This window comes from Mastomys coucha, unplaced genomic scaffold (genome assembly GCF_008632895.1).
Source record: "Mastomys coucha isolate ucsf_1 unplaced genomic scaffold, UCSF_Mcou_1 pScaffold13, whole genome shotgun sequence".
NCBI classification, from domain to species: Eukaryota; Metazoa; Chordata; class Mammalia; order Rodentia; family Muridae; genus Mastomys; species Mastomys coucha.
The window spans coordinates 20,203,646-20,231,433 of record NW_022196895.1 but is presented as its reverse complement, the minus strand read 5'-3'; the positions used below and the strand labels follow the sequence as shown (position 1 = coordinate 20,231,433).

The 27,788-nt window shown below is 40.5% G+C and overlaps 2 protein-coding genes across 5 annotated transcripts in view; one reads left to right on the top strand and one right to left on the bottom strand.

The window, feature by feature from the left end:
* Nucleotides 1–24,393, bottom strand: part of LOC116086914 (zinc finger protein 271) — a 39,427-nt gene extending 15,034 nt beyond the window's left edge. The window contains exons 1-4 of one of the 2 annotated variants that reach the window (XM_031365127.1): nucleotides 23,941–24,393; nucleotides 22,214–22,713; nucleotides 21,866–22,007; nucleotides 17,956–18,976 (exon numbers count right to left, since the gene is read on the bottom strand). In XM_031365127.1, the coding sequence (XP_031220987.1) occupies nucleotides 17,956–18,976; nucleotides 21,866–22,007; nucleotides 22,214–22,630 (1,580 nt within the window). In that variant the 5' untranslated portion in view covers nucleotides 22,631–22,713; nucleotides 23,941–24,393. The other variant, XM_031365125.1, reaches the window with a different exon arrangement.
* On the top strand, nucleotides 313–11,690 carry LOC116086916 (zinc finger and SCAN domain-containing protein 30-like). Of its 3 annotated transcripts, XR_004117198.1 has the most exons (5): nucleotides 313–382; nucleotides 4,824–4,909; nucleotides 7,018–7,433; nucleotides 7,587–7,812; nucleotides 11,554–11,690. XR_004117198.1 is itself a non-coding variant. In XM_031365133.1 (4 exons), coding segments are annotated over exons 2-4 (471 nt in total). In that variant the 5' UTR covers nucleotides 313–382; nucleotides 4,824–4,856; the 3' UTR covers nucleotides 7,640–7,732. The 3 variants fall into 3 exon arrangements, 2 of the variants coding, with proteins under 2 accessions (XP_031220993.1, XP_031220992.1); XM_031365133.1 differs by lacking the exon at nucleotides 11,554–11,690 and having other exon boundaries at nucleotides 7,638–7,732; XM_031365132.1 differs by lacking the exon at nucleotides 11,554–11,690 and having other exon boundaries at nucleotides 7,018–7,426; nucleotides 7,587–7,683.
* Nucleotides 24,394–27,788: the final 3,395 nt, after the last annotated feature.

Sequence of the window (27,788 nt, the reverse complement as noted above, 5' to 3'; positions counted from 1 at the left end):
TCTGACTTTCAGGAAAACTCTATCTCTCAAAACAATGATCTTCGTAAAGTTGAGAAAGAATCACCAACAGAGGGTCCTTTATGGCCAAATCAATTTGAGGAGAAAGTACACACGCATTTTAAGTCATTTGAACACACCTCGAAAACCTAATAGTCTCTTTCACGCACTGACCTGATTTAACTCTCAAGATTGGTTCACTCTAATCTTTGATTGCAATTTTATCATGTGTTCAGTCACTGTGACGCCCCCAATAGAGCACAAGCAGCCATAGAAAAATTGGTCCTTCGGGTTTCCTAGAGGGGCACACTCTTTCCCACTTCCGGCAAGCGAGCACCGTAGCTTTCCGGCTTCCCAGGGCTGTGCGGGTAATCTGTGGAGTGAGGTGAGTGAGAGAGTGCAGCTATTGGGCTTCGATGCCTTCCAGGACCCTCTGGTGAGGTGCAATCCTCCCGTACATCCTTCCCTCTACCCCTCGCTCAGAGTCCGCTTGGGGAGAGCCTGGAGCTGTGCCTAGGCCACTTCGCAGGTTCGCGGGTCGCTTCTCTCTCTACGGGTGCCTCGGCTCGCCGCGGGTCCTCCTGAGGTTCTTTTGCACTTACCGGATTACTCTTCCACTTACCGGAGCCTCCCGTGTATCGGTGCTGGCAAGCTCCTTGCTGTGCACAAAGCTCGTAACAATGACAGGTCTCAACACGGTCTTGGCTTTTCCTTTATTAGACACTTTCAAAGCACCAAATTCTCTGTAGGTTTTTAAAATTTATTAGTGTTTTAAAATCTGAGACATGATATCACTGATTACCCAGATGGCCCAGAGCTCACTCCAGCCCAAGCTGACCTTGAGTTTGGAGAACTTCTGCGTCAGCATCTCAGGTAGCTAGATCCAGTCAGTCCTGTGCCAAGAGGGCTGGTTTTTTGTAATTTGTTTTCACAATTAGATGTGTGCTTCTGTTTAACACATACCTCTCCCTGCTGTTAAGTTCTGTAATGCCAGGGGCAATGTCTTGATAACTGCCCATCCCTTAATGCCAGTGCACAATACATATTATCAATTTTGTAAAAACGAGGCCCTCTTTTAATGAGCACTTTGACTTTGTGAGTAAAGCAGGAATGAGCCAGCATTTCAGCAGAGGAGTCATCTGAGATTGTGGATTCTGCAATCAGACCTATAATTCCAGCACTCGGGTGGTGGAAGCAGGAAGATCAAATTGCTAAAGGCCAGCTCAAATATGAGCCCCTGGCTCAAAAAAACAAGACCCAACAACAAAAACAACAGTCCAGGTGACCCCACAAGCCACATAAGATGTTACAACTTGCATATATTGAAACAGTGGGAATTTACAGTGTAGCATGCTTTGAAGGTGGGGTTGGCAATACTGGGATCTACTATAAAGGTGCAGTGTATTGTTATTTATTAAATGATCAAGCAGTAACATTCTGACACATTACATTTCGGTGCAGACACATTACTACTAGCAGCCTGCCTCAACCAGTAGAGGATTGGTTACCCAGAAGTGCCCAGGAGGTCTCCTCTTGGTTAGGTGGATGGCTAGTTAGGGGCTAGGGATTCACCTTCCAGAAGTTGGGGCCAGCTTGCTCCCAGGCTCAGTGCCTCCCACCTCTACTCTCTTTCACCATTTGCTGGGTGACACCTAAATCCAGCTTTTCTGATCAGAATCAGTTACTTTATAACCTTGCAGACAAGTTCGCTTCCTCAGACTTGTATCCTAAGAAGTGTGAGTGCTACCCTGAAACAATGGAAAGTCTCTCTGCAGCCTTCTGGGAGAGGATGGGAGTTGAGCCTGGGCTTGCTTTTAGTTAGTAACTGCTTTTGTTTTTTGTTTTTTTGTTTTTGGTACATTTTTCACAATGACGCCTATTCTGTAACCCATTCCTTGTAAAGTGGAATTTGCTTCTTACCTTGAATCTCTTACTGGGACAGTTTTGACAGGTGTTTTTTGAAAAGAGATGATTTGGGTTGGAAAGGTAGTTTGTTCCTGCAGTTCTCAGGAGATGGGGCATGGTTAGGAAAGCCTTAGAGTCAGGGCAGAAAGCTCAAGGGGAAATGGAAGAATCTTGGCTGTGACTGCTATAAGAAGGATCAGGTGAAGCAGTAGTGCACTCTGGAAGATAGATTTCTCTGCTTGTTTGGTGCTGACCTTGAACAGAATAGTATAGGCAATTGATGGTCTTGAAGGTGAGAGCTTCACCGAGAACTTGGGAGGAGAAGATTCTGGGTCTGTTGGTTTCCAGGGAAAGGAAATGTCCACACTGAATTGCTTACTGCTGTGGGAACTGGCTCTCCCTGAGAGGGAGGAACTGTTTGTGTGAAAGCATCGACATAAAAAGGTGTGCTTAACATACTGTGCAGCCCTAGCTGCTGTTGTTATGGTATTAGCGCTTTCCAGGAGAGGGAATGGGAGTCTAGAATCTCACCATGATTACCTGACTGACTGATTAGGATTGTCTGACTTCAATGCTAGTGCTTGTTTGTGAGCTACATCACTACTTGAAACCTGCTAACTGCTGTGGAAATGTTTCACTTTGCATTAGATGTTGACCAGTGCATCTTTGAAATTATTTTTTGATTATGACACATATAAATATATGTGTGTATTATATGCACACATACATATGTACACGTGCATATATATGTTCAGCATTATCATTCTGTATATAATGTACAGTGTCATGTGATTTATTGGGTTAAGTGATAGAAATACAGTAGTGAACCAAAACAATGTAGTTTGTGTAGTCACGGACAAGACCAGAAGTGCCATTAAGGTATGTGAATTAATTTATGTATTTTATTTATGTGCGTGACCCTGTGTGAGTTTATGTAGATCATATATGCATAGAAGTCCTTGGAACTAGAGTAATAGATGGTTGTGAGCCACTATGTGGGTGCTAGGAACTGAGCCTGGGTTCTTTGTAAGAGCACAAAGTATGCTTAACCACTGAACCATCTCTAGTTCACCTTCCCCACACCAGTACAATATATTTCTTGACAAAAATCAAGTGCTTTGAGAGCAATGCAGCTCCCTTTACCCTTGTCTTTTACAGTTTCTTGCCTAAGACGAGGTTCTCAGCATTGACATCTCAGGATCATTTGTGGATTGTGCTACTGATGTAGTTATTGGGATCTGATTAGGAGTGTCTGACTAAGCTAGAACACAGCCCGAATGAATGAGATGAGTACATTAAAGAGGGCTTCATCCTAAAAGGTTTGTTTTTCTGAAAAAAATAGCCAGAGGCACATGAAGGGCACATATATAGCATTCTTATTAATAATATACCCAGCTGACAGCCAGAATCAATTGCTAGCTAGTGAGCGTTCACTGTGGAAACCTAGCCTGGCCCATATATTTTATACACACACACACATTTTTAAGATTCATTTATGCCGGGCAGTAGTGGTGCATGCCTTTAATCCTAGCACTTGGGAGACAAAGGCAGGAGGATTTCTGAGTTCAAGGCCAGCCTGGTCTACAGAGTGAGTTCCAGGCCAGCCAGGGCTAAACAGAGAAATCCTGTCTCTGAAAAAAACAAACAAACAAACAACAAAATCAATAGATTCATTTATGTACATGTACTGTGTAATGAATGTTTGCAATGTCCTTAGAAGCCAGAAGGGGGGACATTGGATCCTTTGGAACTCAAGTTACAGTCTGCTGTCAGCTGCCATGTATGTGCTGGACTCTATCCCAGATTCTCTGGAAGAGCAGCCAGTGCTCTTAACTCCTGAGCCATCCCTCTTGCCTCCCAATAACAGTCTTGATAGCACATTACAATCACATTAGGTATTAAAAGTCAAAACCAACAGCTGATACTGATCAGTAAACACCACTGTGAGCAAAAGTTGGTCAGAGGAGAGCCAAGTGGTAAGCTGTATGGTTTGGCACATGGGATACTTCTAGGTGATGGCTGTAAGAGGAAGTGTAGACTCTAGAGAGAAGAAATAAAACCAGTAGGGCTTAATTTGAATCGAAGGAAGGTGTTAGAGAAGACTGTTAGATGTACTGGCTACACAGCCAGATTCTATTGAACACAGGTCCAAGCTGGCAAGGTTCATGAGGTGATTTCCCTATGTTGCATTTGAAGTCTTTTTAAGATACTCAAGGAAATTCATGATGAGATTGAGCAACTGTGGGTAACTAGTCTGGAGATCAGGTGGGAGTTCTAGACTAGGTGGTGGGTATTAGCTGAAAGTGAGGGAGACATGGAGAGAGGCAGTAAAGGGAAATGCTTAGGACTAATTTTATGGGAGTGCTGGGAAGGAATGGAGGAGCAGAAACAAAAACTGTTATAAACTTCTCTCAGTCACACGTGCCTAAGAACATGTTATTGAGGCATAGTATTTTTAATAAAAATCAGGTAAGGGCTGGTTAGGCAGCTCAGGGTTACTATCTTGGCAGAGGACCTCAGTTGGGTTTCTAGCATCCAAGTTGGCTGGCTCACCACCTGTAACTCTAGCTCCAGGGAATCCAATGTCCTTTTCTAGCCTCAGTAGGCACTGCATACATGAGCACAGCCCATACATCAACACACACCTACATATAATTAAAAATAAATTTTAAAAATAAATTTTAAAAAAATGAGTAATATCACAAATACTGGGATTGAAAGGCAAGAGACATAACAGAGTCAAGAACTAAGTCAAGAACACCCATCAATATGCACCCTGGCAAACGTTGTGACACACCATAAATGTCCGACAGCATGGCACACATCATTTGTTTTCCTCTTTATATTTTATTTGATGTGTGCGTGTGTTATAGATCAGAGGAACACATTCAGTGATTCTCCTTTTACCCTTTGTGTTCCAGGTATCAAACTCCGGTCAGAAGGTTTGGTGGCAAATGTGCACTGTCCCATCCTGTCCTGCCACGTTCCCCCGCAACCCCCAGACAAGGTATTACTAAGTAGCCCTGAAGTTTCTTAAATAATGACTTATTAGTAAAAAAAAAAAAAAGTAATTATTATTTCTCTTATTCTGAAATTTAACAGGGTTTGGGAGGTACTTAGGAGGAAGTAGTAAGGAAGATTGTGAATTTTGGGACTAGTCCTAGCTGCACAGCAAGACCCTGTCTCAAAACATAGACTTTATGTAGTATGTGTTGTTTATGTTTGGCTATTTATGAAACATCTGTTAATACCTGTTAAAGTACAGAGGAAATGTTACTTTGTAGGTATCTCAGACCTAACTTTGTTACTGAATAGTTCAGATATGGCACAGTCAGCTTCCAGTCACTTAGAGTTGCCCAGAAACCTGAATTCATCGTTCTCTCTAGAGACAGGGTCTCAGTGTATAGGTAAGAAGTCACTACATAGCCTGAGCTGCCTGGAATTCAGAGTGTTTCTTCAGCCTAGTAAATGTTGGATTACAGGTTTGAAACACTATTCCTAGCCTTGACTACTCCATCTTCCAAACCCTTATCAAGTAGGACTCTAAGACCTGTTCAGTTTCTGTATCTTTGTCTTCTCTCCTTCAAGCTATTATAGTTTCACACCTGAATGGTTGTAGCCCATCTCTTCTGTTCACTACTCTGCATGGGAGTCAGACCTTCCAGCCATGCTTGTAGCCTTGGGGTTCCACCACTCACACCATGGATGGCTTGGCTGTTCTACTATGGATGGCTTGGCTGTTCTACTATAGGTGTATTTTTTTCTTACTGTCCATCAGTGTTCCAGAGTCTGGCATAGACTTTTAAACCTGGGTACACAGTTTACCTGGGACTTTTACTAAAGCCATATTCCTGGGGATTCCAACTGAATCTGTCTTAGGGCCCATCTTCCATTGCTGTTAATTGAGCTGTAACTAGAGGCCACAACCATTAGTCTGCTATTCCTAAACTCCCATCAGTTTCTTCAGTGGGGCATGTTCTTGTACACCCATCTGTGTCACTCAGATCTTTCAGGCAGCTCGCTCTGGCTCTTCTGGCCCTCTCTGCTCTTAGTCTTTGGTCTTTTCTTTGTGTTTACCTTTGATTGTCCTGTGATTCTTTTGATCAATCATACCTTGCTTGTTTTCCCAAACTGAACTTAGAGTCCCTTGGAAGAGAACTTAATATGAGACTTCTGTTTAGCAGTTTCTGTACTACATAGTAAATTTTAAAGTATTTTTAAAATAATGAAGGGAATTCATGACTTTTGTGTTCTGGCTTTCCTTCTTTATGCACTCATGGACATTTCCCATGACCCTCATCCTTACATACATTCTTGCCATCATTCCTAATTTGCAAGAACCAAGATTGGTCTGGGCAGTCCATTCTAGAATAAAAACAGCTAATGATTAAGAGTCAGGCAGCCCTAGGTTAATGTCCTGACCAGTTTGGTGACTTGGAAAAATTCAAGATGCTTGGCTTTTTCATGTGTAAATCATGGGGGGGTATTTACTGCTTAGTGGTATTGTTGACAGGCCCAATAAAGTAGCTCTTGTAAACTGTCCATAGCAAGTGTTAGATTTTGAGTTCCTGTCTTTTGGGATACTCGATGGCATAGTAGAGCTAAATACTTTGCTTGCAAAGTTCAGCTCTGTGGTTTACTAGCTGTGTGCCTTTGGTTAGCTTATGATCCTCAGAAGCCTCACTTGGAGAATGGACAAAAACAAGATGGTTCTTATGGAGCACTATTCTAGTATCCTTAATGCTATCTAGTGTTTTTTGTCTAAAGGTCACATGATTTGGGCCTTATTAAAATCTTCTGTCTCACATCCTGAAAACAATCTTGAAGAATCTTTAGATTATCATTTGTATGGAAGTGCTGTTTTAGTCAGTTTTCTACACAGGCATTATGATCACTGAGCTGCATTCCAGAGCTCTGCAGGTGTGTTTTTTTTTTTTTTTTTTTTTCACCCTTAACAGTGGTATGTATACCCAAGTGGCTGTCCTTCATAAGCATGTATTTACATTGTGGGTACATGCTTTCCCTGTGTAACATGAACACTGTCCACCTCAGGGGTTCTTTGGATCCACTTCCTCTCTGCCTCAGCTAGGTAGCCTTTCGGCTTATTCTGTTCAGGATGTTCAGAGAAACAACAGCCTTGGCCTGTCATGCTCCAGAAGGACAAAATAGGCTCAACTCTGTGAAAGTTGAAGAAGAAAATGGTATTTGGAAGCAGGACTTCAGTCTTCAGGGAAACCTCCAGAGCCAGGAGGTTTTCCGTCAGCAGTTCAGACAGTTTGGCTACTCTGATTTCACTGGGCCCCGGGAGGCTCTGAACCAACTGCAGAAGCTTTGCCAGCAGTGGCTGAAGCCAGAGGAGCACTCCAAGGAGCAGATCTTAGAGCTGCTGGTGCTGGAGCAGTTCATGACCATCCTGCCTATGGAGCTGAAGGCCTGGGTGCAAGAACACAGGCCCAGAAATGGAGAGGAGGCTGTGACTCTGCTGGAGGAGCTAGAGAGAGAATTTGATGAACCCAAGCAACAGGTAAGATGTAAGTTCTTACCTGTTAATTATTTATTACCCATTAATATTAATTATTCATTTACCCATTAGTTCAAATCGTGGGGGGGTTGTACTGTTTTTTGTTTTGTTGTTGTTTTTTCTAGTCATCTGACAGTTTTCTGCTTCTTCCGTCTTGCTGTAGGGTTTTTCTCTTATCTGCCCTTAGTCACACTACTGGTACTTGTTACTCTAGGACACAGCTCATGGTCAAGAAATGATCTGCGAAGAAATGACATTCATGGGAATGTCAGAGTCTCTGAGTAGTCCACTGCAGTCCTTGGAGAACCATTGCAAGAGTGAACCCCAGGAGCCCCAGATTTTCCATGAGAGAGATGAGGCAACCCTACCATTTAGGGTTGAGGATGAAGGTGAGGATTATTGAATGTGCCAAGGCTTACTTTCTTAATGACTGTCACTAAGTATCGTTGGAAAGTCCTCCTGGCCTTAAAATAGTCATCAATTGGCTCAGCCTAGAATCGAAAATTTTAATATAATTTTAACTTGGATTAAAAATGTCTTTAATAAGATTTCCTAATGCCATATTCAAGACTAATTTTGTTTTTTTTTTTTTTTAAAGATTTATGTACTTATTTTATGTATATGAGTACATTGTAGCTGTCAGAGGGCATTGGATCCCATTACAAATGGTTGTGAACCACTATGTGGTTGCTGAGAATTGAACTCAGGACCTGTGGAAAAGCAGTCAGTGCTCTTAACTGCTGAGCCATCTCTCCAGCTCTCTAATACTGGTTTAAAATTATTTTTGTTGGGGCTGGTGAGATGGCTCAGCGGGCGGGTAAGAGCACCTGACTGTTCTTCTGAAGGTCTTGAGTTCAAGTCCCAGCAACCACATAATGGCTCACAACCACCCTTAATGAGATCTGATGCCCTCTTCTGGTGCGTCTGAAGTCAGCTACAGTGTACTTATGTATAATAATAAATAAATCTTTCAAAAAAAATATTTTTGTCACAGTAACAAATTTCTAAGAGAGACAAGAATATTGTCAGAAGCTAAAGTTTCATAATAACTTGGAAAAGGAAAAACTTAATATTAAAAATCATCAGCTACAAGCCAGATGTTGGTGGCATACACTTCTAATAACAGTACTGACTTGAAAGGTAGGAGGGTTGCATGTTACAGGCTAGACTGGACTACATGAGATGGTCTCAAAGAAGAAAAGTAGCAAGGCACTGACCACTATGTAGTATAACTAAAAGCCAAACTCTAGAATGTACAGGGCTAAGGTAGAAGGTCCTCAGAAGAACACATATGCAAGAGAGTGCCATGTTTCATCCGCTCCTGCTAGGCCTGAGATCCGATCTTGTTAGAGGGTACAGTCAAGGTGGAGGTGGAGATGTTCTCTGAAAAGTTCAGCAGGCTAGATTAAGTAGGAGCCACCTTTAGGATGCCAAAAGCCTGCCAGGAAATGTGACTTAACATAAAATTTGCTGGGAAGCTGCTAAGAAGGACAGTTTCTCTGAGATTTACTGGGGTGTATGTTGTTGGGTGTCCTACATGCTGTAAGAAATGAACAGAAGTCTCTTCTTCCACTGTCCTTCCAACCCTATCAACTGATAAAATGCATGTGCTAGCATGATGCCAGTATTATAGATAGGACAATGATAAATTTGAAACAAAGCAATATATTGAAAATATCACAGGTGCCAAGAATTAGAGCCAAAAGGACTTTGTTATTGGCAACATTGATATGGACAGTTAGCCACATCATGTGTATTAGCCTGTTATATCTAACTGTGCTTCTGATTTCATTTTCACCAAGCAATCTTATTACCTTCCCATGAAGCTTAATTATATTAAAAGAATGACTCAGTTCATTCAAGTCTATGTAAATTACATTACTCATTCTTATTACAGTTACACTGCAGTTACAAGTGCTTGGTTACTATGAATTTACCCTAAGATGTAAATCTGTTCACTGTATGTTGGTAGAAGTAGGAATAAGAGCATATAAGCTCTCAGTACCTTAGGGTATGACTGTACTTTTTGGGCATGAGATTAAACGTGAAGCTACTGTCTCCATTATGTCTTTTGGGGAACAGGAAAAAAAATCTTGTTTTTCTGATTTATGCATCCAAGGTCAACCTTTTTTTCTTTTTATTTTTTTGGTTTTTCGAAAGGTCAACTTTTCTTTGCTCATATCCTTTTCATGTACTTACTGTATTTTTGTTGTTTTGTTTTTGAGACTATGCAGACCAGACTGGCCTCACAGAAATCCACTTGCCTCTGCTTCCTAAGTACTGGAATTAAATGTGTACGCTATTATGCCGGACAAATGCACTATTTTCATAGCTGTATTTATACTAGTGGTTTGTTGAGTGTGTTTACTTGAGATATGGTTACAGCCCTAGCTATCTTGGAACTCTGGATATAGATGAGGCTGGCCTCACACTCAGTCTACCTGCCCGTCTTTGTCTCCTGAGTGTGGGATTTAAGGCGTGCGCCATCATCCAGCCTTTTCTCATAACTTTTAAAATAAGCACAATCTTGAGTAAGTCATCGATATAACTAATGATTTAAATTTCTGAAATCCAAGTAAAGTACAAATTTCATTTCCAATTTTATCTTTGTTTTCTCTGATTTTTCATGAGGAATAATAGAAAAGGAAGCCAGCTTGCTCTCAGCTTTGCTAGGCATTCACTGTAATGCTATACTCTTTTCAAGGTGTTGTGAAACTTGAATATCAAAAATACTTATTTTCATGTAAAACTATCTCTTTTTCACAGATGAGTTAAAATGAGTTTTAAATTATTTTTTGTTTCATTCCAACTACAGCTCTGCTTCCAAAAAAGACAGGCAGGCAACCTGTGAAAAAGACCTTAAATTTTGAAATTAGCTGTCTTTAATCTTGACTATCAATTTGTAATCCTATAGCTTCCCATAACCATGAAAGCTTTAGTTTCCTGGTTTGTAAAATGTATATTTTTAGAGGATTTTTTTGGAGGAATAAAGACCCTTAAAAGAACTCAATTTATATTAACTATATCTAGTAGTTCTTGTTTTGAGATACTGGAAATTTTGAAAGAAAAGGACATGCTATGAGAGCTGGATTTGATTAGGCCCTCAGGCAATTGTCTGCATCTGTTTTTTGTTTTTTTTCTGCCACTTATACTTATGAGGTGACCTAAAATGAGTAAGGAACTCAGAGTATTTTTTAAATGCTTTTTCTTTCATTACTTACATTTATATCTGATTATATACATTTATATATATTGCTTATGTTTAGATAGAATATTAACAGATTAAAATATAAAATATATAAAATTGTATATGAACACATATACACTTTGTAAGTAAAATTTTTGTATAAATATATATTATATATAAATATACTGCTTATATTTTCCCTATTTGGAACCTGTGAGAATTTGCAAATGCCCTCTTGCTTTCTATGTCCTGCCCACCTCCTTTGCCCAGTTCTTGTCCCCCAAACATCTTATAGCATCACGTGCTCTCCTACTTTGCTAGATGTTGTGCTGATGTACAACTCTTTAAGACATTTTATTCCTGGCTATCTTAGATTATCTCTCCTCTCAGTCTCTTCCCTTTCTGGTTTATAGATGGTATGAACTGTTTGTCACCTCTAAGTATTGTTTTCTTGTTCACTACTCAACATCTCCAATACTGACTTACGTTCTTTGTCCATTTTACTCTCTTGAGTGCTTCTGTATTGGGAAGCTAACTGTCATTTTCCCAGCCATATCCCTTCCCTAATCCTGAAGATCAAACCCAGGGCCTTGGGTTTGTAAGCACTCTGTCATTTGGCTGTAAGTCCATCCCTGTTTTGTTTTGGTTTTTTAAAAAAGTTTGCAAGTTTGCTTGTATGTCCATGCATGCAACACCTGCATGCCTTGTCCTAAAGGCAAGAAAAGGGTGTTGGAGTTCCTGGAACTGAAGTTAGGGATGGTTGCAAGCCACCATGCAGGTGCTGGAAACTGAAGTGAGTTCTCTGCAAGACCAAATGCACTCTTAAATCACTAAATTACGTTTCCAGACCCAGCACTTACCTTTTCCTTTGGTTTACTTGTTGTTCCTTCTCTAACATTTTTGTTAACATGAAAAAAATGATACATCCTATTCACCTTTTTAGATAGCAAGATGGCGAGTGGGAAAGTATTGACAGCAAAGCAAGAAACTGATGAATGTGTTGCATCAGTGGCCATGGCATCTCCAGGAAGACTTCCTAGGGAAACTTCTCCAGCACAGATAGTTGAAGAAACTATGGGATGTCTGGACAACAATGAGAAGCAAAGAGGAAGCAATGATACAAGCAACAAAACAAGTCTGCTTTCTTCCCAGGAAGGCTATTTCAATTTGGCAACCTTTAACAAGAATACCCCTACAGAACAGAACATCTTTGAGTGTAATGAAGGTGACAGGATCCTTAGTCAAAACTTACATGGTACTACACGGCCCAGAACTCACATAGGGAAACTGCTTTATGCGTGTGTGGATTGTGGGAAAGCTTTTTGCAATAGGTCAAAGCTGATTAGACACCAAAGAAGTCATACTGGAGAGAGACCTTATGCATGTAAAGAGTGTGGAAAGGCCTTTGGTTTCAGAGCAGACCTTGTTAGACATCAGAGAATTCACAGTGGTGAAAAACCCTATAAATGTTGTGACTGTGGAAAAGCTTTTGGGAGCAACACAGGGCTCATTAGGCATAGGAGAATTCATACTGGAGAGAAACCTTATGGTTGTGATATATGTGGGAGAGCCTTTAGCCAGTGTTCTACTCTTATTCAGCATAAGAAGATTCACAGTGGAGAAAAACCTTATAGTTGTGATGAATGTGGGAAAGCCTTCATCCAGAGCTCTGCCCTTATTCAGCATAAGAAGATTCACAGTGGAGACAAAGGCTATGAATGTACTGAATGTGGTAAGGCTTTTTGGACAAGTTATGTTCTTAGGGAACATCAAAGAATCCACACTGGTGAGAAGCCTTATAAATGTAATGAATGTGGAAAATCCTTCAATAGAAGCTCAGCACTCACTGTACACCAGAGAACTCACTCCGGGGAGAAACCTTATGAATGTGATAAATGTAGGAAAATATTTAGGCATAGGTCAGGCCTTGTGCAGCATCAGAGAACACATACCAGAGATAAAGTCTAAGGGTAAGTGGTTGTACAGTTGTGAAATGCAAGGAATTCACTTTGAAGGTGAGACTCCACAGAAGATAGAGAAGACAGCAGGACTTTTGTCTTTCTAGCCCAGTTCTGTAAAAAGAGATCTACACAAAATGCTTGCATGAGAGAATTTTATCCAGAACTTGCCTGCAAAGAATGGTATTTTCCTAAGGGGCAAAAAGACTGACCCATTTCTAAATGAGGACTCTCACCAATCTGCTCTTCACCCCACTCTCCAGTGCAGATAGAACTGCCATGAGCACCTTCATGTAAGTCCATGATTTAAGCACAGATCCTGTAAGATCTCTTTATAAGATCTGTCTAGTTAATGTGTTTTTGCCTGACAGGAGTAGGCATATTTTAAAAGTTACCCTGAAATGTTGAATTGAGGCTATGAAATGTCATGTCCTGGATCAGTTTAATATCTGAGGAATGGAAGATCATTCTGCCCCTTGCTAATGCCTTTAACCCCGAGCTTCTGGTACAGTGTACTTCCTTATTTGAACTCTGCTGGGCTTAACCATGCCCTCTCCAAATTAAGGACTAATAGAATATACATATTTAATTTAATCAATTATTAAGATAAGTGTGTGGCAACAACTATGCCAGATAAATTCAGGGTTCTGTTGAAAGACATATCAGGGATTTTATCTGATCTATGAGTGAACTAAAAATTTCTTGGATGTGATATTGAGACCTAAAATGTAGAAGTAGCAGCTTGGCTAATGGCAGAAGAGAGGCTGAGGTCATAGCAATATATAGCATGATAAGGAGTGGATATGAAGACATTTCTGTATCATGACTTCACTCCAGCTCCTGCTGGAGTTTTTGATCCTAGTTCAGAAGCCAGGTTGGTTTCTTTTCCTGTTTGTAATAGCCTGAGTTGGATAACATGAAATGTTTCACATCATAAGTGACCTACATGATCTAGGAGTATTCAGAATTAGCATGATAAAAAATAAAACTGGTGTTTCTAAAGTCATGTATGCATACAAAGGAAACAGCATGCATTGGAAGCTGAAGGACACTGGAGCCTTGGAGAGTCCCTCAGCATTAGGTTTGTAGATAATAAGCCACCTGAGGGAAATACAGTCAATCCTTCAGATTCTACAAAATTCTTCCTTGATTTTAATTTGGCAGTTTTAATTAATCCACAATCGCTGAGGGTAATTTCTACCTAGGAGAGTGTACCGTTTTTTTTTTTTTTTTTGAGAACTTGGTAATAACAGCTATTGTGAATAGGGGAGGTAACACTGAATATGGTTCTCACTTCCAAAGGTTGTGCAATTATTTAAGATCTACTGTAAAGGGATCATTCAAATGGACAGTGAATTGCCCCTTTTTTTTAAACAGGTGACAAATGATTCAATGTTTTAAATATCATTTAATCCTTTTTCTAATTGTGTTGATAAAGTCAAGTCATCCATAACCCCATTACCCATAGCAAAATTAACTTTTAAACTTCCTATTAGTTTTTTCCTAATTCTAATATTTTTGGTAAGAATCTTTAGTATAATTTTTTTGATAACTGTAACATTTACATATTCAATTTGCACTCCAATTGCTTGGTAGTATCAGCATGTAATGGGAATGTATTGTAATAAAACTGAAATTTTAAAGTTTTGCTTTTAAATCATTTCAGGTAAAGAACAGAACATGAATGGAGTTAGGCTGGAGGGTGGGAAGGGTAGAAAAGAGAAGTAGCCCATGTAGTTTGTTTTTTTGTTGTTGCTTGGATTTGAACTCAGGACCTTCAGAAGAGCAGTCAGTGCTCTTACCCGCTGAGCCATCTCACCAGCTCTGCACACATAGTTTGTATTTCCTGGGTTAAATAAACAGCATCTAGGAGCTGACTTTAAGGTTGAGTAAGGGAATGAGAACAAAACCTTTTAAAATTCTCACACATAACAAATTCACTTAGATATCCTTCTCCTTCAATTCTAAGAGCTAAGAAAGATTTTTGGAATGACCACTTTAAAATTATGTGCAAATGCCTGCAGAAGCCAGAGGGGGACACTGGATTCCCTAAAGTGGAGTTATAGGGTTACACTACCCAATGTGGTCCTGGCAATGAAACTGGCCCAAGAGATGTGACTTTCTCCTTGGCAGTTCACAAACAAAAGTAGGTTATTAGGCCATTGTCAAATGCATTAAAAGTTCAAGTCTCTGAGACTTGGTTGCAGGCAGTGGAACTGAAAAAGGATGGAACTGATTTAAGATCCATGTAAGGCAAGTGCTGCTTTATAGAATTTTTAGACAGCCACTGGAGCAAGAGAAAAAAAAACAGAAGAGAGAGAAGGGCATTAGTTACTTTCTTTCAGAAAAGGCTGCTGAAAGATAAAACAGCCTTTTCTTTCAGCTGATGTTGGTGTCTGCTCCATTTCATAAAGATTGAAACTTAAGAGCATCATCTTCAGCTCTTTAACATGAGAATATAGTCAAGATAACTTATGTATTTCTGCTGAATTCAGGGAAAAGCACTAATGATCACTTACAAGACACACTTTTCTCAGCCAAAAATCTTTAAGCATGGAAGTTACTTGCACAGCAGATTTGAAGGGGATTCTTCTAATGTTATGAAGCAGGTAAGTCTGCACTGAATTCATCAACAGTGAAAGATCAGAGTTAAGTTTGTTAGACTTGAGACAGGGATGTTATAGAAAGCAAGTACTTATTTTTACAACTATTTTGGGCTTCTGTTCCCTACCAGCCTCATCCAGGGTGGGGATCTAGGGATTAAGCCTGGGGCTTTAAACATAGTAAGCTTGATTTACAATTGGATTATATTCTCTAGTCCCATGCTCTATAAGCAGTATTAGATTTTGTAGTAAAGCTTGAAATATAAAAAAAAAAAGCGCATTACCTGTAATTTTACCACCCAGAAGTAACCAGTGTAACATCTTAACATTGTATATTTCTATTATTTTAATGCATGTGTTTTACATGGGATCATATTGTACAGACTGTGTATTTAATATATTATGAATCTTTAACATATTTTAACAGCTTGCAAGACTACATATTCATGGTTTAAGTATATTTCTGGGTAGGATTTCAAAGTCAAAGGCAGTGCTTAAGGCTTCTGGTATTGATTGCCAGAGATATGTATTCACATCCACCAGCAATAGAGTCCTAGTATGCTTGAATCCTTGTTAATTTTGTATGAAAAACAAGTATCACTTTCATTCTTACTCCAATATGATTATAAGACTGGACATATATGGATCGCTGACTGGCACTTCTGGGGTCTGTTTAAATGTTAATCAATCTTTTTCATGGGTAGTGTAACGTGCTCCATTTCCTATGTACAAAATATGATTTGTACTAATGACTAACACATACACAAAGCCCTTGGCAAATACCTGTTACATTTCCTTCTGATCTATGTAAGAGCTCCAGAGTATTCCCCTTTTGGAAACATCCTACTTAACATCTACATTAGGCATCTGGCTCATTATTCTTATTGGTTAGTACATACTCACCTATAAATGTCCAAGACAGGATGACTTGCATATCCTCATAAAAAATATTTTTCTGTTTCTACATAGATTTGAGTTTGGTATGTTATTCCTCCAAACAGCTTTTTATCCAAAATATTTTGAGATGGGGGTCCTAGGTCCTATTATGTAGCTTAAATTGGCCAGGAATGCTTCAACCTTTTGTCTCACTGTCCAGAGTACAAGGGATGAGGAGGCTTGAGTAGACCAACTAACTTCCCCTTGCACTATGCACTAGCCTTACGGTACTCTTCTGATGGGTTCCTCAGAAGAGGGAAAGTCCTTCCTGACAGTAATTACTTTTGTTGTCCATTCTCTAGCATGGTCCTTACATTTTTTTCAAGATACTGCTAAATATTGCTAACATATGTGTGAGGTATCTGGAGAAAAAGCCAAAGACCCAGACACTGACAATTTTTGAGCACCAGAGCACAGGCAGTCATGCTGAGATAAGAGAAACAGAGAAGTAGCTTTAGGTACAGTTGCCGTGGCACCTTCTAACACATCAACTCCAATATTCTAAAGAAATCAAACAGTCTCTATCTACACTGAGATCTATATTCCACGCCTACCAATTTCTCTATGTAGAAATTTAAATGTCTCACGTTGGGCCAGGAAACCACTTATTAGCCTTTTCCATTAGACCACACTGACCAAGACAAAGCTCTTCATGTTGCTGTAAGAACTTTAGGTTTTTATCTTCATAGGCTCATCTGCAGTGCTTGAGTCTGCCTGCAGTCATACTTCTCAGAGATGTGATACCAATTCTAAACTCAGTAAGCAATGTTCCATGTTTTGTTCCTGCCATTAAACAAAAAGATCTCTTCCTTTCTTATTACCTGGCTTTCCTTCCTGGTTAACTCCCCAATCTTCATATCATTTCAATTTGCTTTATCCAAGTTCTTGGACAAGGAAATGGGGAAAAATGCCTAAGAAGCACTCTTAAAAGTCATAATAGACTGACCACACTGTTATTACCTGACTGGTAATAGCTATTAGACTGTAGAAATCATCCCCCCCAACCCTTTATATTCCTAGTTCCTGACACAAAACAAGTATTAAAAAAATAACAGAGCTGGGGAGATGGCTCAGTGGGTAAGAGCACTGACTGCTCTTCCAAAGGTCGTGAGTTCAAATCCCAGCAACCACATGGTGGCTCACAACCACCTGTAATGAGGTCTGATGCCTTCTTCTGGTGCATCTGAAGTCAACTATAGTGTACTTATGTATAATAATAAATAAATCTTTTTTTCTTTAAATAAATCTTTAAAAAACAAAAAACATAAGACTGCCACTTGCCTAGCATGTGAAGCCCTAAATTAGTTCCCAGCATGGCAGTGGGAACAGATGGGACTCTTCTCTTGTATAAATTAACTTGTATCTTTTACTTTTCAAGCTCATTTCATTTTGGGCTTGTCTTCGGATCAACAAATCATCAATGAAACTGTTTTCTCACTTAGTCTTGTTGACTGTTGAGTAAAAGCTTTTGAGTTCCTTAAGCAGTGTCTTAATGCTAACCACACTGTCTCACAAACCTGGTACACTGACAATCAGATGTAGTGGCCGAGAAAAGCCTTTTCCCATGACATTCTTATAGAAAATAAGGTCTCAATATTGCATTACTTTTTTTTTTTTCCTGAGTATTCCTAATGTTAAGAGCAAAGCTCAAAGTAATGGTCTTAAATCTTTCTGGTAAGTCACAGGAAGTTTCAAAGAAAATTTCATTAGCATTGGGGCAGTGCTGCACAAAGCAAGTTAGATTGACCAAAGAATGTTTTTTTTTAAACTACCTTTATGGAATCTTGCTCCAAAGTCAACCTTTTGACTGACAGAGAAAAATATTTACGAATCATTGTATTAAGTTACTTAATAGCGTGGACTCTCTGATGCCGCATCAACACTGACCTGTGCCTAAAAGCCTTCCCACATTCATTACATATATATGCTTCATCGCCAGAGTGGATTCTCTGGTGCTGAACAAGAGCTGAGCTCCTTTTGAAGGTTTTTCCACAGTCATTACATTGATAAGGTTCCTCTCCACTGTGAATTCTCTGATGTCTTATGAGGTTTGAATTCAGACTGAAGGCTTTTCCACACTCATTACATTCATAAGGTTTCTCTCCACTGTGTATCCTCTGATGGGTAATCAGCTCTGAGCTCTGCTTGAAAGCTTTTCCACATTCATTACATTCATATGGTCTCTCTCCTGTATGAATTCGCTGATGTCTAATAAGCTTTGAGCTCTGGCTAAAGGTTTTCCCACATTCATTACATCCATAGGGTTTCTCACCAGTGTGGATTCTTTGATGTATAATTAAGTAAGAACTTTGACTGAATGCTTTTCCACATTCATTACATTTACAAGCTTTCTCACCTGTATGAATTTTCCGATGTCTAGTGAGAGCCGAGCTCTGATTGAAAGCTTTTCCACATTCATTGCATTCATATGCTTTTTCACCACTATGGATTTTCTGATGAATAATAAGATATGACCTCAAACTAAAGGCCTTTCCACACTGATTACATTTATAGGGCTTTTCTCCAGTATGTATTCTCTGATGTTGTGTTAGAGAGAAATGTTGTTTAAAGCTATGCCCACATACATCACATCTGTAAGGTCTGTCGTCTGTAGAAACTTTCTGACATGTTACAGAGTTTGTACTTAGAATCAAGCATCTTTGAGATTCATCATGATGGTCTCTCTTTGCTAAGGATTTGTGTGTGAAGATCACTTGACTAAAACTGCCTCTGTGGACAGGAGAATTTTGCTGCCATTCTAAATCGCTTTTGTGCTCACTGACAGCTCTAAATGAAGGATCCCAAGAGAGTCCTGGTGCTTTTTCTTCTGAAATGTCTTCTTTCACTGTTGTTTCATTATTCTTAAAATCTGAAATGGTAAAGCAAAACAAAATTAGTAAAACCTCAGAATTTACATTCCTTCAGTTATTCTGAAGTCGTAGGGTTTTTTGTTTGTTTGTTTTTTAATAAAAAAGAAAGGATTTTGCTATGTTCTACAGGTTAGCCTGATACTTCTGGTACCAAAGGATTCTTCTACCCAGCTTTCCAAGTAGTTGGGATTATAGGTCAGCTCCACTATGGCTAGCTTAGTCTCTTTCTCTATAGGAGAAAATAGTAGGGTCTATTTACAAAGATGTCATTGTCCTCTGGGATCTTTTCTCTTTCCCATTGCTAAAGTCTACACCTTCCTTTGACTTTCATCTTTTTTTCCCTTTAAGACTTCAACAGATAACTACTATTATTTTCACTCTCTTTTTGAATTGACTTCCTGTAATTGTTAGTTTTTAATTATCAACCTGACACAATCTAGGATCAGCTAGGAAGAATGTCTCAAAACTATCTAGATCAGGCTGGCTTGTGCAGTGTCTGGTATGGTGGGGAATGGGGATGTCTTGATGATGTTAATTGATGTCAAAAGGCCACAGCCCATTGTGGACTATGTAGTTTTTGGATATGGTCCTAGACTGTGTTAATGTGGAGGAAATAAGTATAGCAATAGGCATGCATGTATTCATAATTTCTCTGCTTTTTACTGTGGATGTGACTAGCTGCTTCAAGTTCTCACTGTCTTGACTGTCCTTTAATGATGAAATATAATTTGGAATCATGAGATTAAATAAACTGTTTCCCCTCTAAATTGCTTTTGCTATGGTATTTTATCAGAAACCCAAAACAAACCTAAGACAATCCCACTTAACAGCTTAAGCTGAAATCACTCCCTCTCTCCTTAAAATCCAAGCTCCTTGCCTATGTATCTGTTAAGCAGTCTCACATTCACAGTAAAATTTCTTTAAAGGGTTTATCTAGAATCTGCAGCCTGGTTTCTAGTTTACCTTCTTCTTGACCTCTGCTACTTCTATTGATAGGAGTCTTGTCAAGGTTACCAATTTTATAACTATATATAACTGAATGGGTACTTTTTGGATCTTACCCTTTCTATAGCGTGACACAAAGACCCACACCTTCCACTGTTGTTTTTTGTTTTGTTTTTTAGATTTTATTTATTACTATTCAGACACACAAGAAGAGGGCGTCAGATCTCGTTATGGATGGTTGTGAGCCACCATGTGGTTGCTGAGATTTGAACTCAGAACCTTCTCAAGAGCAGTCAGTGCTCTTAACTGCTGAGCCATCTCTCCAACCCTCTGCTTTTTTTTCTTGAGACAGGGTTTCACTCTGTAGCCCAGACTGGCCTCAAACTCAGGGCAACCCCACAGCCACCCAAAGGTAGGATTAAAAATGTGAGACACTACACATGACTCTCCTCTGGGCTCCCCCCACCTCCCCGCTCTTAGCTTTTCCTTTTCGATTTTAGAGCTTGTAACTCAAAAACTATGTTCCATCAGCGTCTACTTTGGGTTTTCATGTATCCTCACTGTTGAAATTCTGCCCTAGATGTCAACTACTATTTATATTTATAAGCTCATGTCTTCTCAGATCTCCAATTCTACTTCAAGCTCTAGACTATCATACTAGATTTTTGCTTGTATTTGGACTTAAATCCCCCATATCAAATATCAGATGTTTTTCTTCTTTTCCACGAACTGTACCATTATTAATCAAGTTGTTTAAGCCTGAAACTTGATCATGTTCAATCTTTTTCTCTTTCATGATTTGCTTTTAATGATAACCATCTACTGCAATGTACTTTCAATGCTGAGGAATAGATTTCAGCTTCAGTCTTCTCTATGCCCCAGAGTAACATAGGTTTCACAGTAAATCATTGCTTTTGCTAATGATTTACTGTGGCCTCTTGGAGTCCAAGTCTCTTAACAAACCTCTAATCTTGCCTTTCTCAAATCACCTCTATACTCTGGAGCTGAGTTCTAATAATGCCACTTCCTTATCTTTTCCCATCAACTGCACCCTTTACAGGTAGGCTCTGAACAGGCTTTAGCAACTTGTACCTCATTTCCTCCTTTAGTTTCTCTTTCATTATTCCTTATCAGTTCTCAAGTCAAACTGAAGTACCTATAGTTTCCATAATGGGCTGTATTCTCTCACTTTAATAGCTTTGTACTACCTATTTACCTAGTCTTCTCCTGCTCATAATTCAAATTATAGCTTAGGTATTTCTTCCTCCAGGAAGTATTTCTTTAGTATTTCCTTAAATTTAATTCCTTTATTCATTTATTTTTAGATTTATTATTTCATGTATACAGGTAGTTTTTCTGCATTTATGTTGTGGATCATGTGCATACATGGTACTGGGGGTGGTCAGTAAATGGTGTCAGATCTAGAGTTACAGAGGGTTGCATGTTGCCATTTTGAGTGTGAAGAATTGAACCTAGGTGCACTGCAAGAGCCACATATGCTCTTAACTGCTGAGCCAACTTTTCCACCCTCGATAATTCTCATATTGGGCTTGATATCACTTTATGTGCTGCCATGGCACTCACAGACCGACTACTTCCATTCCATAATTTACTGCCCTAGGATGCATCTGTTTTTCTATGAACCACTAATGAAGGTCTGAAAATTACTTGAAGGTGAAAATACAGTATCTACCACATTATTAGACATTTTTAGCACTCTACAAAGTTATAAAATGGTTAAATGAATTAGTGGCAGGGAAATGCATACAAGGAAGGATGACTGCAATTCCTATGAGGGCTGCAGATTACAAGCTGCTCAAGTGGGCACGTCTGGTTCTGATTAATACAAGTGTTCACATGCAACAAGTTTATAAATGGAAGTCTGCATCTTCAAAACCAGAGGCCCAACTTCCATACATCTGAAAATAAGTTTCTGTTCTCACCACTTTTAGAGGAAAGACAAGGATTCCAGGATTTCAGCTGTGTCTTCAAAGGCCGGACTTGGATGCTTGTTGAATCTTGGGATGTTTTGAGATATGTCAAATCTTTCCATGACACTGATGGTCCTTGTAGATTATCTGGGACCTGAAACCAGTACAATATAATTAGTAAGAACCTTACATGGTTACTAAGGCCACTATCACAGATGAAGGATAGGGGAGGAAAAGGGTAGAGGAAGTAAGGATGTGCTTGGGGCATCAAGGTTCCTCCGATACAACATTCTAACCAGAGAAGATACTGCACCTAGGGCTGCAGTTTTTCCCCCAAACACATGATATCTCTGTTCCCACCTGCTGCCCTGGGTCATCAAACTCTTTCTCCAAATCCTCCAGTAGAGTCACAGCTTCCTCACCACTTTTTGGACCATGCTGTTGAACCCATATCTTCAGCTCTTCAGGTAAGATGCTCAGGAACTGCTCCAGCACTAGCAGTTCTAGGATCTGCTCCTTCGTGTGCAACTCTGGCATTAGCCACTGATGGCAAAGTTCCTGGAGTCGTCCCAGAGCCTCTCGGGGCCCAGGTGTTTCATGATAGCAAAACTTCCTGAATTGCTGACGAAACAGTTCTTGGCAAGATTGGGCACTCCCATTCTGCTTACACTTCTGATTCCAAGAAAAGCTACTATCTTCTATTTTCACTAGTATTAATTCTTCTTCTTGATGGTCCTGAGGTTTTAAAGTTGAAATTGCTCTGGATTCCACAGCCATTCTGGGCTGAAATAGCTTATAAAAAGCTTAGTACAGTTGGGTTTTGTGCTTGGGGAGGAGTTTCCTAAGTAAGCTCTTCTTTCCTACAATACATGAAGGCATTTTAACGTACAGCATAGGAAAAAAAAACTCTAAAAATTTGTGACATTTTAAGTAAATAGTTTCAAGACTAAATATATTGACGAAGTACTAACAATATCTCCTACTGTGTAGAACTCCTACCGCTGACAGAAAAAATCTTACAAGTGTGAGAATGCAGTATTAATGTGATTACATGCTGACATTATTTCCTTTTCAGTTATCTTTCAGTCCTGATTAAATTCAAGACTCTGTTAAAGCAGAACTTTTCTCAGTGCTGGGAATGAACTCAGGGCCTCAGGAATGGTAGGCAGCCATTTTTACTTTGCTAGACATTTTTACTTTGCTAGTAAGCTACATCCTTGCCCCCCCTTGACAGTGAACTCAGGTTCTTTGGCACACTAGACAAGCATTCCATCTCAGGGCTGCATTCCCAACCACAGAAAATTCTAATAAAATACAGGCTGCAGATTTTTCCTGTTTGTTTTTAAGACAGGGTCTCTATGTAGTCCTGGCACCTGCTATGTAGAAAAGACTGATCTTGAGCTTTCCTGCCCCTGCAGTTGATTAAAGGCATGCAGCACTAGACCCAGCTTTTGGCAGAATTTAATGCCAGCTTTAAACTTTTTCTTTACTGTTTATAGCATGTAGTGTTGGTCTGCATTTAAGGAAGTAACATTTTAAAATCCGCACTGAATATAAATTTGTTTATAATATTGTGTATTTGCCAAGTGACCCCATTCATAAACTGACATTTTCAGCAAACATGAAGGCCCTTACTTTGTGTGGGCTTTGTTCTGAGCCAGTATTAAGAAAAGGATTGGCTTATGAATGAATTTAGTAAGGAATTGTGTAAATGTAAAATGCTTAGCTTGGATTAAAAACATGCTACTATGGACGCAAAAGAACTTCAGCTCTCAAAAGCTTGAGTATTCTAAATTCAAACGAAATATGGTAGTAATCATTTACTAGATTTGGAGATGAAGAACAAACACGACCTGATGTATACAGAGACTCGTATACATCCTTCAATTTATGTTAAAGCCCGGCCCTGAGCTGAGCAGAGAGTCCTCCTCACCACCCGCCAGCGCGAGAGAGGAGTCATAATGTCACTCACATCCCCAGTTTACACATTCGCCCAGCCCACACTCCACGACCCGAGAAATCTGACAAGCAGCCCAAAGTCAGTACGCCTTGCATCCCCCACAACCGACCAGCGCGGGCCACATTACCGGAGCCTGCGTCCTCGCAACGCTGGAACTCCTGACCCCCTGACTGCCCGGCGCGGCGCTCGCGCGGCTCTCACTCAAACGCTGACCCGCTCTGCGCTTCTCAGTGGCCCGGCGCGCTCTCCCTCTCCCCGGGTCCCGTGGGAAAGGACCCAAAGCGCCGACGCCACAGCTCCGCGCGCCGGCTAACGAGACACTCGCTCCGCACCGGTCTTCCTCGGCGGGGCTCACCGCACGCACCCTACTTTTAGCTTCCGGGTTAAAGCACAGCGTCGGCGCGTGCCCCGGGGGTCCCCCACGGGGCTCTGCAGCCGAAAGCGGCAGCTGAGGGGAGGGGGGGTCTCTTCAGGATCTGCCACACGCCTCCCGCCGAAGGGAGCCCCAGCGACAGCGCAGGAGCAGCCGGCGTAGCGGACACAAGCCACAAAGACCTGGGGCACGTCCCCGCCCCTTCCGCTCGCCCGCGCCCGACCTCCCGTCGGTCCCGCCCCATCCGCTCGCGCGCACACAACCCCACCCCACCTTGCGGGCCTGCTACCTGCTGTGTTCCACCGCCTCGTCTCCCCTTTCTCCTTCTCCGAGTTTTCCGTAATCAGATCTTCCGGTCGTAACGGCTGTTTTTCTTGGGCTCTGATAAGAGTAAACCTGTGGGTGAGGGGACGGAGTAAGGGTCCAGCCGCCGCCCTAGTCATCGCACCGAGCCAAGCTGCTCTTGACTCAGATCGGATTCCAGACACCCCTTTAAAGTCGGGTTTTCCTATTAAAAATATTTACTGTTTCTGTGTATAAATACTTTGCCTACCGGTACGTACACCACTCTTTGCTGGTAGAGGCTAGAAGAGGGCGTTGAATCCAGTGACAATGGTTGTGAACCACCACCTTGTACGTACTGAGAACCGAACCTTGGTCCTCTACAAAAGCATCAAATGCTCTCACCTCTGAACCATCTTTTTAGGCCCCGTTGTCTCCATCTTAAAATATTTACTTTTATTATTTTTGTTTATGTGTGTCTGTGCCTTTGTTTATATGGCATGAGTGTGCAGTGCCTACGGAGAGCAGTCCCTTGGAAGTGGACTTAGTTACGGGTATATGTGAGTGCTTATCTGGAAGAACAGCAAATGCTCTTAACTGGTGAGCCATTTCTCCAGCCCCAGATTTTCCCCTTTAAAAAGCTAAGGCACTTTACTTTGTGAGAGATTGTATTTGTTAAGGACAACAAGTTATTTCTTATGAATAGTCTTACATTTAGCTGTAATTATCTCAAAAAGTTAATAAAAGGGTAACAAGTCGATAACATCAAAACAACTAAATTTTCTTTTGTTAGCTAACATGTAAGTCAGATATTTAAAAACAATGTCCATTAGCCTCTAGAATTATCAATAATCATAGGCATTGTGAAAGAATAGCAATTTTAAAAATACCAAATAGATAAGGGTGAGCAAATATTCCAAGAAAGAAGCTATACATTCTAATTGACCTTTGCAAGGTTGACTGATTAGAGCTTCAATAACTGAGAGTTTGGGATTTTGCAGGTCCAGAGCCAAGTTATCTTGAGCCATCTCTAGCCTTCTCACAAGTCATTTATTACTCTCCTGTGGATCTGACCTGGTAGCTTTGTGGCCACTAGGTAAATTACTTGGAATGTACAGAGCACTGCTTTTCCTTTGACATGTGTTAACCACTCACCCCAAAGCTAAGTGTTAGCAGATAGTGTCCAAAGTCTGTAGCTGAGATTCCTCCTCTTGGCTACCACTCCCCTCTGATACCTTACAAATATATTTTTAAAATGTCTTGATTTTTATGACTTTCTTTGTTCTGTTACTATAAAAACTTCATGAAAAACTGCTTCCGCGTTGTAACATCTAATTTGGGGTAGCCTAGACATGTGCTGTCTGACCATGACCACTCACATTTGTCTCCAAATTTAACTACTTCTTATCCCCTTTGTGTCCAACCAATACTACTTGATATTTGTTGTTTATTGTTGGGTAACATACCACTCAAAAGACATAGATATATGTCTAACATGGCAAACGTTTTACTGCTCAGACGTTTAAGCACTGTTTGGCAGAGACTGACAGGCCTTGCTTTTTGATGTCAGCTCCAGTGCATCAACCAGGACAGGAAGATCTAAGTGGCTTCGCTTATGCTCCTGGACTTGGTGCTTCCTCTCTGCTAGAGCAATCTGCTGTTCCCCATCCAGGAATCTCAGCATGTTTTTAGCCTCTCGTCTATTATCTAGATAGTCAGCCTGAACATTCTTCCCATGGTAGCTGGCTTTTACAAGAGGGAAAGAGAAAGAGAAAAACCTAGATCTGGAACCAGCATCCCATCACTTCTGCTGTATTATGTTCGATGATAACTAGATCCATGGAGAGAGGTACTAGACTCCTCCTTTGACTTGGAGCAGCAGCTTGAGTGTAAGAGGAAGATTGGGCAGTTATTTCTGCGTCCTATATTCTTATATTGCCTATTCTTCTATTGAGAAGCTATTGTTCAGGATGGGACAGCTGAAAGACTATATCAGCTGCTACAAAGTTTTTAGTTGCTGTAATGGACCCTTACTAAATGTCCTTTTGTTTATATCATTCCTCTGCCTTTGGCCTAGATAGCTATATGGTGTAATTTAGCATCCTGACAATGTTGTCGGCTCAAGATGTCGGCTTGCTTTAGGTCCGCCATCTCTCCACTGGGTTTTCTGTAGCCTGGTTTCCTTGTCTGGCACGTGAATAGTACTCTCAGGTCCATGGCCTTCTTCTCTGTTCTAAGACTAAGGAAACCCTCTTGCCAAGCAGATTTTTCTTGTGTCTCATTAGCTAAAACTGCTGTAATAGCTTGTGCTTAGGCGATGGGTGTAGGATTATGCCCATTAAGATTCAAACTCCAGCACTGAGGAGGGAGCTCTCCTCTCCTGAAGGACACACATCTCATTGTGGTGCATGAGATTAGGATTGTGTGTGGAAGGTAGAAGAGTGGGATAAATGGATGGATACTGTATATGCAACAGTAGCATCCATCCCAGCAGGTCACTGATTCCTGAGTGTATAAGATGAACCGCTAAGAAAAAAGCCAGGCTCATAGCATTCCTTACAAGATGGTTCCTAGGCCATCTGTTTCTTGCCTGCCACATAGTAGGCTGTTCTGCCATGTCTTCCCCATCCTAATGTATTGAACTCTTTGAAACCTCCTATATTTCTGAGGAGATTCCCGACTGGAATTATAGGATGTGCTTTAAAAAACACAAAAGAGAGGAAAGGATAAAGTCACTGAAGTACCACTGAAATGGAAGTGTTGTGTAAGCTGGGAGTCTTCCAGGCACTGGTGTGTCCTGCCGGAGTGTAGTAGAGCAAGGAAATGACTCCTCACACTCCTGGAACAGTGATGCTGGAGACACAGGGGGTGTAGCCTGGACACAAGAAGATATCTGGAAAACAGCAGACAGAGCCAAACTCTTTCACGTGGAAATGACTTCTTTGATTTGTGACCATTCAGCATCCCTTCAAAAAAAAAAAGTTTCAATTTTCTGTTTTTTATTTCCCCTGATATTAAGTCACAAGCATTGTGTGGTACTTTATTTAACTTGGATGAAATCATATGATAAGAGAAAAAAGGCAATGGATAGAATATTTTTAAAATACACATCAGCCGGGCGGTGGTGGCGCATGCCTTTAATCCCAGCACTTTGGAGGAAGAGGCAGGTGGATTTCTGAGTTCGAGGCCAGCCTGGTCTACAGAGTGAGTTCCAGGACAGCCAGGGTTATACAGAGAAACCCTGTCTCTAAAACAAACAAACAAACAAACAAATAAAATAAAATAAAATACACATCAATTACTTAGTTTCAAAAGATATA

Bases quoted from the DNA above. Each gene is read 5' to 3' on its own strand.
- LOC116086916 (XM_031365132.1), top strand. From the start codon at position 4,857: ATGTGCACTGTCCCATCCTGTCCTGCCACGTTCCCCCGCAACCCCCAG. The intron at 4,910-7,017 runs GTATTACTAAGT...TATTCTGTTCAG, and splicing joins CCCCGCAACCCCCAGACAAG to GATGTTCAGAGAAACAACAG. The intron at 7,427-7,586 runs GTAAGATGTAAG...GTCTTGCTGTAG, and splicing joins TTGATGAACCCAAGCAACAG to GGTTTTTCTCTTATCTGCCC.